The sequence below is a fragment of the Vulpes lagopus genome, chromosome 23 (genome assembly GCF_018345385.1).
Source record: "Vulpes lagopus strain Blue_001 chromosome 23, ASM1834538v1, whole genome shotgun sequence".
Classification (NCBI taxonomy): Eukaryota; Metazoa; Chordata; class Mammalia; order Carnivora; family Canidae; genus Vulpes; species Vulpes lagopus.
Window position 1 is genome coordinate 41588675 of NC_054846.1, and position 13712 is coordinate 41602386.

Genomic DNA, 13712 nt, shown 5'->3' on the forward strand with positions numbered 1-13712 from the left:
TTTTAGCATGTATTATTGGTAATACAAATGTAGGCAATCCAAGGATTATATTTAGAAAAACCGTTTCAAGTAATAACAAAGACATGGAACCAGCAGTAACTTTTTGGGTCATGTCTCACCAACCATCCAATTTTTCCACTTTATATCTTCCTCATTCTGCTGCCTACAGGCTAAAACATCCTTACTCCTGCCCTAGTTGATTTCCGCTTCCTTTAAGATTTCTCTTGGGTGTCACCTCCTCCTAAAATACCTATTCGACCTTCCTATAAACTGCATTAAGGGACCTGTTTCTGTGATATATGAGTCATACTCTATCACTATACCCCCTACCGCTTTCTAATCAGCAATTACGTTGAAGCACCTCACATACAGCTACAAGTTACTAGAGAGCAGGACCTTGTTGCTTTATCATGTAAACTCTCATTAAATAATTTTTAAATAATCAGCTTTTAACTCAATACCTGACCAGAGATGAATTCAGTTGAAGCTAAAGCTAAGCCCTTTGGCCCAAATGCTCACTAATAGCACTGATTAGATTTGAGTTTAAATTTATTTCCCATCCACTTCCTCCTGTTAATATATCTGGATTAAATCAAAGGTATATACAAATGCTATTATCTAAACAATTTCCCCATTTATATATTTTTCTTTACTTAAAATTAAGCTTTCTAACACCTTATTATATTTTAGGCCCATTTTAATATTGTTTCCACTCTAGAATGTTTGGCCTGTGCTAAAAAAAGGCAGAATTATTTCTAGAAAGCACGTAACATCTCAGTCATTTTAGCAAAATCTTTACACCTTATTTTCTTACATCTCTGAGAGAACCATATAAGTGAAGTATCCAGCTTTATCACTCACTTGTCTCTAGTAAATAAGTACCCCTTGGAGTAAAGGTTTTTCCTATAAAACCAAATGGCTGGGATCCCTGGGTGGCGCAGCGGATTGGCGCCTGCCTTTGGCCCAGGGCGCGATCCTGGAGACCCGGGATCGAATCCCACGTCAGGCTCCCGGTGCATGGAGCCTGCTTCTCCCTCTGCCTGTGTCTCTGCCTCTCTCTCTTTCTCTCTGTATGACTATCATTAAAAAAATAAATGATTGACCATTAAGTATCATGGCTACTATTAGTTTAAAAAAAAAAAAAAAAAAACCAAATGGCTTTTTCCAATCTTTTTTTTATAACACCTCCTCCTTCTTCAGTTTATTTCAATAGTTAAATATTTCTTCATTTTTTCCTATTTTAGCTATCACATATTCATTAAAAAAATTAACATTATCAGTACTTCGAAACTATTTTTCTCATGGTGGTCTGCATTCTGATATTCTTAGCTAACTACTTTTTTCAACCTTGTGATTCCTCCTTTTTTATATCATTTCCACTTTGTCTAATTTAAAACACTGTTAACTCGACACTAAGAAATCGGGCACTCACATTATCCGAGAGGGCTTTCATGTATTTGACATGCTGTTACAGTTAACCTCACAAGGGGGAAAAATATTTGCAACAGTTGGGACATTACAGAAGGAGAAATGTAATATGAAGAAACATATTTGTTGACTGTCCCTGAAAAGAATGATTGAACACAATAGCAATGAAACTCCAATATGTTTAATTTTCCTCATTTTTGGAAATAATTATATTTAACATAATTTCTTAATTTTCTCTAATGTGAGGATATCTTTTAACTTTGTGCTCTTACCTTTCTTGCTGCCCGATTAACAAGTATTTTATGTATAGATGTTGTCAAATTTAACTTCTTAAAACAAAGTCCATACATTCTTCCAGAGGATGTCTTAATTGAAAAAAATATTAAAACTTTATGGAGTTAAACATAACTTTAGCAATAAAGAGAAAAAATTTATGAAACATTTTGCAAATACTCACTAGCTTTTTAGGGGAATTTCCATTCTGAAAAAAAATGTATAAAAATATATCACTTGACTTTTTTAACAAACATTATTTGAATTAATTTTACATGCCTTTAAATATATTCACATGAAACATTTTTTGTCTTAAGTACTAGAAGATAAATCTCAGGGAGTTCTTGAGTCCCTTCTTGCTCTGAGAATATCTAATGTTGCAGTGTACGTCAGCTATAGATTTATAAAGAAATGACACAAAAATGAATGATAACCTACCTGATTCATGGAACATTTTTCAATATGAGCAATGATAATTTCCCCAGGAATTCTTACTAAGATATAAGAAGCCATACTATACAATGCTGCATTATTTCCATCAAATGTAATAATGCTCAGTTCTGACAACATGGAACAGCGACCTAAAAAAAAAAATGGTAGACAGTGGATTTGGTCTATCAACCAATTATTTGTATTTGTAGTAATGTTTGATCCTTAAATTTTTTTTAACTCATGTTATTATGTTTGACAAGAAGCAACTGTAAAAGTTACATATTGGGAACTAAAAATCAGAAATTAAATGAAGAAAGTTTAGCAATAATTTTGGCATGATGAGTGAGGTGATCAGCTCAAAAAAAGCAACAATCTCCTCCTGGCTGAAAATTGACTGCCATGTAAGAAATGCAGACTTACAAGGACATTCCCACTCAGGGCAGCAGATATCCCTGTTCACCTGAACGGGTCTTCCCCGGAAACCACAGTCAGGCATTTCCACGTCCTTTGGGCAATTAAGAGACCAGTTGAACAAGTGCCATTCCATATTAAGGCATATATACTGGCTACAGTTGTAAACAGGATCAAATTGTTGAGGCTGTTAATAAAAAAGCAAATTAGTTTTCTTTTTTTCTATTTTCAACAAATATTTTCAATTAACTTTTTAATTCCCCATTCACGTTGTCCATGGTGTATGTTTCCTAAATATGAAAGCTTCTGAAAGATAATTAGAATTCCACAAGAATTTTTGTTGATGTATCCTCTCTAAAGTACTCAGTTTGAACTCAAGTTTTACCTTAGTATTGATTTGATATCAGAATTGCCCATATACTCAGACATCAGAGTCAATTGATGTCTTGTCCTAAATTGTCTTGATTTAGTGTTTTGCAAACAGACGTTATAAAGAACAGATCTAAGCCCTCATATGTCCTGAAAAGCTAGTATATCATTACAACTCTGTTAGTGTCAGTTTTAAAAAATCACTACTAAACACTACAAACATGTCATTAAAAATTCATATGTGAGATTAGTCTTATAGCACCTGGATAAAATCATTATAAATTAATTTTTAGATATACTTCAGACTTATAGATAAATAAGAAAAAATCAGTGGTAGATTTTTCAAAACTTATAATTTTATTGTATTTAAATTATGGTAATAATTATAGCAATGATCAGACATTTATGTCACTGTGTTTGAGATAGTATTCTAATGAACACATTTCATTCCCAAAACAACAGTCCTCTGAGCCAAGTATCATTGTTTTTTCCTGTTTTAAAGTTGAGGAAAGCAGGAGGATGAAAGTCAAAGTAACTTGCCCAAGATTCCATATTTCATAGGTAGTAGAATCACAATCTAAGTTCGGGGATTGTTATTCTGGAATCTGTGATTTTGACCACTATTCTATACTGCATTTCAGGGGATGAGGAAGAAAATTTAACACCTATTTAGCATCGATCATATGCCGTGCACTAACAGTAGCTTATTTCATTTGCTTCTCCCTAAATTTTGTGAGTCAGTTTCTACCATCCCAACATTATATATGATCAAAAAAAGGGTAAAAGAGTTTAATCCCTTGCTAAACAGTGAGACTATTAAGTGAGTAATTCTAAATTTAAGAGCCAAAAGGAGGCAAATAGTCAAGTCTGATTTTCCAAAATTTTCTGTGTGCAATTGTATCAGCTCCCAGGATTGACCCTACTTTCCATTTAACCAGGAAAACAAAAGCAGTCAGAAAAAACTAAAGCCTCTACAAACATCTCAAACTGCCTAAAAGAAGCTATACCTTCTCCTCTACTGAAACTTTTTAAACAAGGTCACCAATGAACTCTTCGTTGCTAAATCCAATGATGATTTTTCAGACCTCACCTTACTTGACCCACTAACAGATTTAGGACAGCTTATTACTCCATCTTCTTTACTACTTTCCCTGGCTCCCAGACCACCTACAATCTCCTCCGTTTCCTCTTACTCACTATCCTTTGCTTGTTTCCCATCATGTCTTTCTTCCTTCCTCTCTCCTCTATCTACACTCACTCCCTTTGTGGTTTCATCCCATCACTGAGAATCCCCCAAAATTAATTCAGCTTGATCTCTGATCTCTGTCTATAAGATCCGTACATTTGCAGCTTTTTGATGTCTAAGAGCAATCTCAGTCTTTACAAGGCAAAATTGAATTCTTGATAACACTCACCCCATTCACTTCCCACAATCTCCCCATCCTGATTAATGCCAGCTTTATTCTTTAATTGCTCAGGGCAAAGATCTTAGAATTCTTGATGCCTCTGTTTCACTCACACCACACATCTAATCTTTCAGCAAATTCTGTGACCTCTAAATTCAAAATAAACCCTGAGCCCAGACGTTTGTCACCATCCCCACTGCTATCTCCTGGTCAGCGCCACCATCATCTCTGCCTAATTCCCATGATAGCCTCCTCACTGGTTCTGTTGTCTCTTTACACCCTACGCTCAACACAGCAGCTAAAATGATCCTAAAACAAATCAGATCATGTAATTTCTCTGCTCAAAAATACCTGATGTTTTCCAGTCTTTTAAAATCAAAGCCACAGTCTTTACAATCATCTACAAGGCTTTAAATAATCTCATTTTTTAAATCTTGTTGCTTACTTACTTACTGGTTTCCTTATTATTATTTTAATATGTCAGGTACATTTTTACCTCTGAGCCTTTCCACTTGTGGATCCTTCGGCCTGAAACCCTATTTCCTGGTTCCCACAGCTATTCCACTGCCCTGGTTCTCTGTGTGGCTGTTTCTGAACTTCTTCAGATCTTTTACTATAAAGTTACCTTATCAGTGAGGATTTTCTGAGCATGTCATTGAAAATAGATTTATTTTTTTTTCCCCTAGCAGCACCTTCTAAGATTTTCTATAACTTAGCAACTTATTTTGCTTAGTGGCTATCTTTGAGCCTCCAACAGAATATAAATTCTATAAAGTCATGAAGTTTTGCTTGCTTTTATATTGTTTTATCTATGGTACTTGGATAGTACTTGGCCAAAAATGGCGCTAAATAAATATTGGTGGAATGAACAGTTGGTTTATCTAACAAGAGGCACGTTTGAAGTGAGAGCCAAGACAATTACAAGCTCTGGGGTCCAATGAGCTTATCTTTTTCTGCTTGCCAATGTATCTTTGTTATCTGGCATAGTGCCTGGCATATAATAGCTGCTTAATAAATATTTTTGAATGCCTGCCTTACAGAAAAGCCTACGTCAGTTGACTTTTTATTAAAAGACCACACTTATGACCCCATTTGAATTTTGTTTTCCTTAATTTGACCAGAATCTTAATTAGAAGGACATATCTAAACTAGTTAAGAAAATATAAATGTATTTGTGCCTCAGAGGGGGCACAAAAAAAACCCCTGCTAAAATGTGATGCATATTTTTTATTATCTTTTGGCAAAGATGGACTAGAGAGCATAGCAAAAGCAGTTTAATAGCATTTGGATAGTGATACAGAGACTTGAACAGATGCTATAAGGAAATGCAAGTAGCTGGAATATATTATCCAGCCATACCTCACATTCCAAACCCGGCGTTGGCGTTAGCATGTCAGATACAGTGAAGTCTGATGGAGTAATCGTTTCTGGACCTGTTTGAAATGAAGATATCCTTTCCATTAGTGGAATGGTACCCATCATGTAGGGAATTTCGTGTAGTAGAAACTGTGCTAAGGATTTTTATACAGATTATTTCATTTATTCCTCGCAAGAACTCTGTAAAGTAGATGACAATACTCTTATCATTTTACAGATAAGGAAACTTAGGTCTAGACAGGTAAGCTAGTAAGTATCGGGGCAAAATTCAAACTTGGGAATTCTTATTCCAGAGCTCTGAGTTTTCACCACCTTCTATAAACATCTTCACTATCTTGAGAGTTTCAACACAATTGTTTGAACAGGTAAAAATATCAGTATTACTAAAGATGCTCAGGAGTTACAAATATTGTTCCCTTTTAAAAATAAGTAGTGAAGTTGACTCATTTCCCTTAGTGAATCCTTAGAACATGTTCCTTGCAAGCAGGATGAATGGTGCTGTGAACCACGTGTGGACCACCAGCTGGTGGGTGCGGTAAAGGAGTGATCCATGGGAAGGGAAGATGTGATTGGTAAAAAATTTGCAAGATACCTTTAGAAGCTTTTTTGTTAGGACTAAACTTATCTCCAAAATGCTCAAAGTCTTGAAGGACCACAGAACCACCCAAATGAATGGTTGAAATTTTGTCTAGCTATAATTAGTATCCATTATTGATATTGCCTAGAAGTGACTATATTCAGGGGTGCCTTGGGGGCTCAGTCAGTTTAGAGTCTGCCTCAGCTCAGGTCATGATTCTGGGGTCCTGGGATCGAGCCCCACATCGGGCTCCCTGCTCAGCAGGGAGTCTGTTTCTGGCTACCCTCCTGCCCCATACCTCATCTGTGCACTCTCTCTCTCTCTCTCTCAAATAAATAAATAAAATATTTTAAAAATGATTTAAAAATAAAAATTAATATCTTGTTACTGCTGTAACAAATTATTACAAATTTAGTGGCTTAACACATCACCAATTAATTATTTTGTGGCCCTAGAAGTAAAAGTCCTAAAATTTGAGGTATCTGCAGGGTTGCATCCTTCTAGAGGATCCAAGGAAGAATCGGTTTCCTTCCTTTGTCCAACTCGGAATTGCCTGAGGATTTTGGTTACGGTCCCTTTCTCCATCTTCAGAGTTATAGCATAACATCTTCACGTTTCTCTCCCTTCTCCTCTTCTGATTCTGTCATCTTGTCCCCTTCTCTGGCTCTCACCCTCTTGTCACTGTCTTATTAAGTCCCTTGTTATTATATTGGACACATTTGGGTAATACAGGATAATTTCCCTACCTCAAGATCCTTAACTTATTCACATCTGCAAAGTCCCTTTGCATGTAAGGTCATACTCACAAATTTTGGGATTAAGAGGTGGACATCTTTTGGAAGGCAAATATCCAGTCTTTAGAAGCTTTTTTGTTATCCAATAAGGTAAGAGAAAATTGACTTTTCAGTTAAATAAATTCTCTAAGTAACCTCAATGTTACACTTATTTTGTAGGTTCTAACTTACAGAATAAAGAAGAACAAAAATTCCATTTCTTGGTCCTAGGAGTAGTGTTCATGATATACTGATGTTGCATCTTCTAGAAAATATGAAACTTAATACAGACTTAAATGTTTTTATTTTTATCATCATAAACTTTTAAGTCACAGAAGAGGAAACGAAGTTCTGGTCCACAATAAGCACAGAGTCATGGAAACTTCTAATGACTTACAAGGATTAAATGTACCGCAACTGGTTAGTCCGATTCCTGGCATAGACTAAGCACTTGATAAATAGAAGCTGATAAGAATAGCGGTAATAGTGATAGCTGTAGGGAGGTGTCTGTAGGCCACCTGCACTTCGATTTTAAAACTTGTTTATTTAGATAGTTGGTTCAGAACATTTTTATTTAAAAAGCTCTTAGCATCAAATATGAAATCCGTAACTCCTATGTAAGGTCACAACACCTACTTGCCTTTCTTAGCAGATAATTTAATCAGAAATACAATTAAACCATAATAATATAACCAAAAAAAAAAAAAAAGAATAAGTATCTGAACTTTTCTAAAGTATAATTTCAGGAAAAATAATACATTGTTTGTCAAACCTTACTGTGTGAGTAGATTTACCAAATCTTTTCCTAAGCCAAATTTCATAGAGAGGGAGAGAGTGAGGTCTGAGCCAGAATAGCTACTCCAGAGGCTGGGACAGGACACAGCAATGGGAATGGAAGTGCCCAAAGGATGACTTCATTTGCATTAACATCTCTTTAGAGTGAACTCACTCACTGTGAAAATTTAAGCAACATTTAGTGAAACCCAAATTCTAGGTTTAAAATGTGAGGGGAGTGGGGAGTCCTTGTCATTCATACCACCAAAATGGAAGAAGAGGTGAACCAAATGGAGGAGCCATTCAGAAAACCTGGTACGCTGAGCCAGTGAGCAGCTACGCAATGAAATGGGGTGACTGCTGGGTTTTCTAGTCAATAGGATAGTACCGATGCCAGGAGCTGTTATAAATGTGCCAAGACTTCAATTACATAATGCTAATTTTAGGTCTCAAAAGGCAACAATAGCTATAAACATGGGTAGAGATGGCTTACCTGGTGGCATTAATGCTGGTTCTGTGGGAATCAGAGGTATGCCTACAAAAAAACACAGACTCTTCCTTAATCAGTTATGTTTAAAATGAGACCCATACATACTTCCTATAGGGATCTTTAGCTTCAAGAAAAATGTTTTGGAAGAGAGAGTACAAGAGGGATGTTAGATGGAAGATGAATATGTTTTAGAAGGTAAGGAGAAACAAAAAACCGTGGAAGGGATATTAAAGAAGAATCTTATAAAAGTTTGTTGTCTAAAACTTCTGCTTACAACCACTTGCTATCAGCAGAGAAAAAAAATAGTCAAGTGTATCATTTTTCAGAATAAATTAGGTAAGTTTCCCACTTACAGTCTGCTGGATAAACACATTTGAGGGTGACCTCATCAAGGATCATATTTTTAGGGCAGTAGGGCAAGCATCCTTCAACCCTTTACATGGAAAAAAAAATCAAAGTGAAAAAAGTTTAAAATATAAAAACTACTGCATTTAATATATGCAACTAAGACATATTCTTCCTGAAAGTCTTCTATTCTCTTTGTCAAGCACTAAGGAGTGCTCCATTTGCTACCATCCCATCATACTTCATTTTATGAAATTCCAATCCCTAGGGGATGGTGAAGGGATATCGCTCATGATTAATGAAGAATTTGAACACAGAATTATCAAAACATACGCTTATGTTTGGAACATACTAAAGCCACGCTCTATAAATCACTGGAAATGCAGGAGATTCATTTATTGTGATTGTAATCTACATTTGTGGTACTTTCCCCTCCTACACTCCCCCAAATCTCAGCAGATAGAGATGCTTTTTAAATATCCTTAAGGACACTGGCTGAACAAGACTTGAGTGCCTCTCCCTGGCCATGAGTAAACCCTAAACTCATTGGAAAGATACTGGGAATCTCTAGGTGGGAAGGATGGAGGTGGAACATTTTTGCTGTTCTTTGATGACAGGGAAAGGGAGGAGCAGAAGCTGCCCTTCTTAAGAGCCCCAATGTATGGCACAGTCCTGGGAGGATGTGGTTGTATATAAACCTTTGGAGACTGGATTTCAAGGTCCAGGATGTCTGGTTCTCCTAAGGATCTTCACTTCTCATGCATGGCGCAGAAGCATGGCAAGGGTCCCAAATTTCAAGAAGCTATGGTACGGACGCCTGGGTGGCTCAGTGGTTGAACACCTGCCTTGGGCTCAGGGTGTAATCCTGGGATCTGGGATCGAGGCCCACATCGGGCTCCCTGCAGGGAGTCTGCCTCTCATGAATAAATGAGTAAAATCTTTTAAAAATAAAATAAAATAATAAAAAATAAAATAAAGAAGCTATGGCTTGGACGTCTTATCAAAGGGAATGAAGACAATATAACAAGTGAGGTTACATTTTCTTTCTTGTCCAGTTGAAGCTCAGAGTCCAATTTATTCTGATTCAAAGGAAATAAATGCAATCTTTTGTGTATAACTAATTATTAGATTCATACATACTAGAGAGAATTAATGAAAATATTTTTCTATAAAAAGCCTTGCTTATCTGCCTTTCAAATACACTAGCATTTAGTAATAATATTTTTAATAATTTTAGACATTTCCAATTGCCACTTCTGTAAAGAATTTGAATTAAAAATACTCAAGGCCTCTTTCCAACTCAAGATGAAAATGAACTTGACACTAAGAGTAAATATTGCCACCAGAGGGCACTAGTTCATGGAAGGAAACCCATGAACTAGTGCTTTAAAAAAAAAAAAAGGCTAATTTCTCTTTTAACGAGACACATTTAGCCATCTCTTGGATACCTCCCTCACAGATGATTTTTTTTAAACAAACAGCTTAGCTTATGTGACCAATCGTTTATTTTACAAAGCGAACTTGAATAATAAAACTTTAACTGGTATATGATATCCCTCTTCTACTCTAAACTTTGTCAACCAAAAAAAGAAAAATTCAAGTTAATATATTGCTGAAGAGACTACGGCCAGTTGTTATCATTAAACAAAATAAATGTTACTTTTGTGATGCGGTAATTGGTGCAACTCAATTACCTTGTAGTTGTTTTATGCAAATCAAAACCGCAGCCACCTTCTTAAAATATTTTGCAAACATTAGTAACTTATTCATTTAACATGCCTTGCTAAGAAGATTAGATTTTTCTTTATTTTGCCATGCAACTGATACTCTGTTCAACTTCTGACTCATAAATAAATGCCTCAGGCGTATACCATCTCTTCATAACATTACCTAACAGGAACTACCAGATTTACACATGGGCCTTACGGTATGCTGGTGGGCATCTTTTCTCATAGAAGTTCTCATTTTCGCTAGATATTTTTGTTTTTAAACCCTTGCTCTGTGCCAGAGACTGCAGCCATCCAGAATGAGGATGGTGGCTCTGCTGGGGACCTGGAGGAGGGGTGCAGAGGTACGAGAGTCTCCCTGCAGGACTGCACGTGCAAGGAGGAGCAGTAATTAGGTCCCCTGGTGCAGGGCAGGGGGAGAGGTTGAAAGAGGTGGAGATGAGACACAGCTTGGCAGAGGCAAAGTTTCATCCTGAATCTCTTCTCTGTTTCCAAACCATTCCATACCGTGCCAGAAGCTTGGGAATAGCTACAGACCAAATGAGGGAAGCTTTGAGAATCTGGGTTGCAGGGCCCAGGAGCCTGGTTATACCACAAGAAGTAATGAACCGGCTCCATGCCTCTCCAAAGTATCCCTCATGTCCTCGCTTGGGCCAGGCTGGCCATGCTCCCTGCCCTCTTTTCTTTTTCCTCCCTTTCCCTTGTGCCCTCCTGACTCTGCTCCCCCCCCCCCCTTGTGTCCCTTCCTTCTGATGGCTCCCCGAAGAGGCAGGAAATAGATGTGCAAATACAAGAGGTCCAAGTGAATGCTGACCGTGTCTTCATAAAGAACTGGCTGTTCTTATTTTTAGGAAAATAAATATAAATATGCCCTTCTCTCTGCTCCCACCTCACTTCATGCCCCGTTGAGGTTAAAAGCCTGGCTTCAGGGGCCCTGCAAACTGTCTGAGAGCAAACTGTGTCCCCTCTCTGCGCCTCTGTGGGTTTTTTCCCCTGCAAATGGGGATAAAGCGATTACCCATTTCACAGCCCTCACTACAAAGACCACAGGGTGCTAGTTGGTGTCCTTATTGCTTAGCCCTCTCCCCACTGTATTATCATTATCTTCTTCCTAAAGACTGGGAGCTCCTTAAAAGAGGTGCCATGTCTCATTCATTCATATGACCAGGACCTTTTGTAGTGCCAGGATCTGTCAGAGAAAAGAAGCTCATAAATGCCTCATGTAAAATGATCTTTTAAAAAAATTCCCTCCTATTATTGTTCCTTTTTTTGTTCTCGTTTACAGCAAAACTCCTTTTTAAAAAAAGAGAGAAAAGCTGTTTATGCTCTGTCTCCATTTTGCCTCTTCCTATTCTCCGTTTTGTCAAATTAAATGAATAATTCTCAGACTCAAATCTAAAATCCTCAAAATTAAATTCCCTCCCCCCTCAAAAAAAAATTAAATCCCTGACTTTTCCTGCAGATTGCTCCTCCTAACATCCTCCTTACCTCGGTAAACAACAACTAAGTCATTCCAGTAAGTGGAACCCCTTGAATTTGTTAATATTTGACCAGTTTTTACTACAAAAGCAGCAATTTTATATGGTCCGACCTACAGATTGCCAAGGTCTACACTCGAGTCTAACTCCTTTTACTCTCTTAATTAATACGAAATCAATTGATATTAAATTAGCCTACCTCATGACCCTAAGTTCAATTTATATTCCGAATCTTTACATTTTTCATAACTTTCAGGGCTACCCACCTAGTTAAATCCCCTTTATGTCTTATTTGAATTACTAACCAGCTTTGCCCTTGTCCTTCTCCTCCCCATCAGTCAGTACAACAGCCCAAGGAACTTTTTAAACATAAATCAAATCATGTGACTCCTGTGTCCAAAATATACTAGGGCATTTTCAGAGAAAATAAAAAACAACAACAAAGTCCTCACAATGAACCATAAGGCCCAGTATGATTTTCACACAGTGTGATTCTCTGGTTTCATCTCCTACCTCTCAATTTTGCTCACTTTGCTCCAACTAACTGACTTCTTTGGTTATCTTCAAACACACTAAGCACATTCTTACCTCAGGACCTTTGCACCGTTCTCAGATTGAAAGACTCTTTCCCCAGATATCCATTTTGCCAGTTCACTCATTTCCTTTATATCTCTAACCACACACTATCTTGTTCATGTGTTTTTCCCTGGCCGCCCTACATTAATGAGCAAAGACACACACATGCCTTATGCTCTCTGTCTCCCTTAGTTTCCTTTATTTTTCTCCATAACACGTATCTCCATCTAACAATATATTGTATTACATATTTCTGTTTTTATTTGTTTACTCTCTGCCTTAACCCAACAAAGTATAAGCTGCATGAGGGCAGGTACTTTAACTGTTTTGTTCACTGCTATATCTGTATCAGCTAGATTTCCTGCCACAAAGCAGACCCTCAATAATTATTGCTTGAATAAAATGAAATGGCCTCATTAGAAGTATAGAGCACATACAAATTATTCTTGAGAAGTTTTTTTAAAGTTCTAAAAAAATCCACTGAGAGAAGAATCTGCTAGTACTGGAATGTGCTCATTGGATAGTTAAACATGACTTACGGTGGAAGAAATTTACATGCTTGTGCTTCAGGGTCGCTACATGTTTTAAAGCAGGGAGTGGCACAAGGTTCATATCTCCATTCACACATCCTCCTGTAGGGCACTGCTGCCTGGATTTCTGGGGGAAAAAATAAAGTCTCTATTTGCACATATTTTTGATGTACAGCTTGAAAAAGTAATGATTTATGATAGTAACCCTTCTAGGGTTTGACCCCTCCTTGACCGTAAGGCCGTAGAAAAGACAGCGCTAGGGGAAAAGGAATTGCAATTGCTTGGTGATGAAAGAATTTCATGGTAAGATTGAACATGTAATTGTTAGTCTACCTTCCAAAGATTTTAAAAAGCCAGCAGTTGGAGAAAGCCAAGAAAATTAAAAAATCTTTTCTCTTTACATTCGGAGGGTTCTCATGATTTACACATCATAATAATATAGAACACTTGTTTGGAAATTTACTTTTTTGCAAAGTAATTTTCTGTCTATTATTCTATCTTATTCTTGTAAGCCTGTTGAGTATTGTTTTCATTTTATTAATGAAAAAATTGAGGCTCACAGGAGCCAGATGACTTGCCAAATTCAAACAATTAGGAAAATGCTTAAGACCAAAGACATGTTTGCTGACATCAAACCTAGGAAGAGCATTCCATCTTTGTTCTCACGGTACTTACAGCGTTGCCTTGCACATGATAAGTATTATCTGATGACAGAAATAAATGAATGGATTTTAATAATACATGTT

The 13712-nt window shown here is 37.0% G+C and overlaps 1 protein-coding gene across 2 annotated transcripts in view; it reads right to left on the reverse strand.

The window, feature by feature from the left end:
- Positions 1-13712, reverse strand: part of OTOGL (otogelin like) — a 132447-nt gene that overhangs the window by 32908 nt on the left and 85827 nt on the right. For both annotated transcript variants that reach the window (XM_041738638.1, XM_041738637.1), the window contains 9 exons: positions 12976-13093; positions 8664-8743; positions 8288-8355; positions 6565-6571; positions 5679-5746; positions 2554-2731; positions 2140-2282; positions 1886-1909; positions 1701-1793 (listed from right to left, as the gene is read on the reverse strand). In XM_041738638.1, the coding sequence (XP_041594572.1) occupies positions 1701-1793; positions 1886-1909; positions 2140-2282; positions 2554-2731; positions 5679-5746; positions 6565-6571; positions 8288-8355; positions 8664-8743; positions 12976-13093 (779 nt within the window). The remainder of the gene's footprint in view (positions 1-1700; positions 1794-1885; positions 1910-2139; positions 2283-2553; positions 2732-5678; positions 5747-6564; positions 6572-8287; positions 8356-8663; positions 8744-12975; positions 13094-13712) is intronic.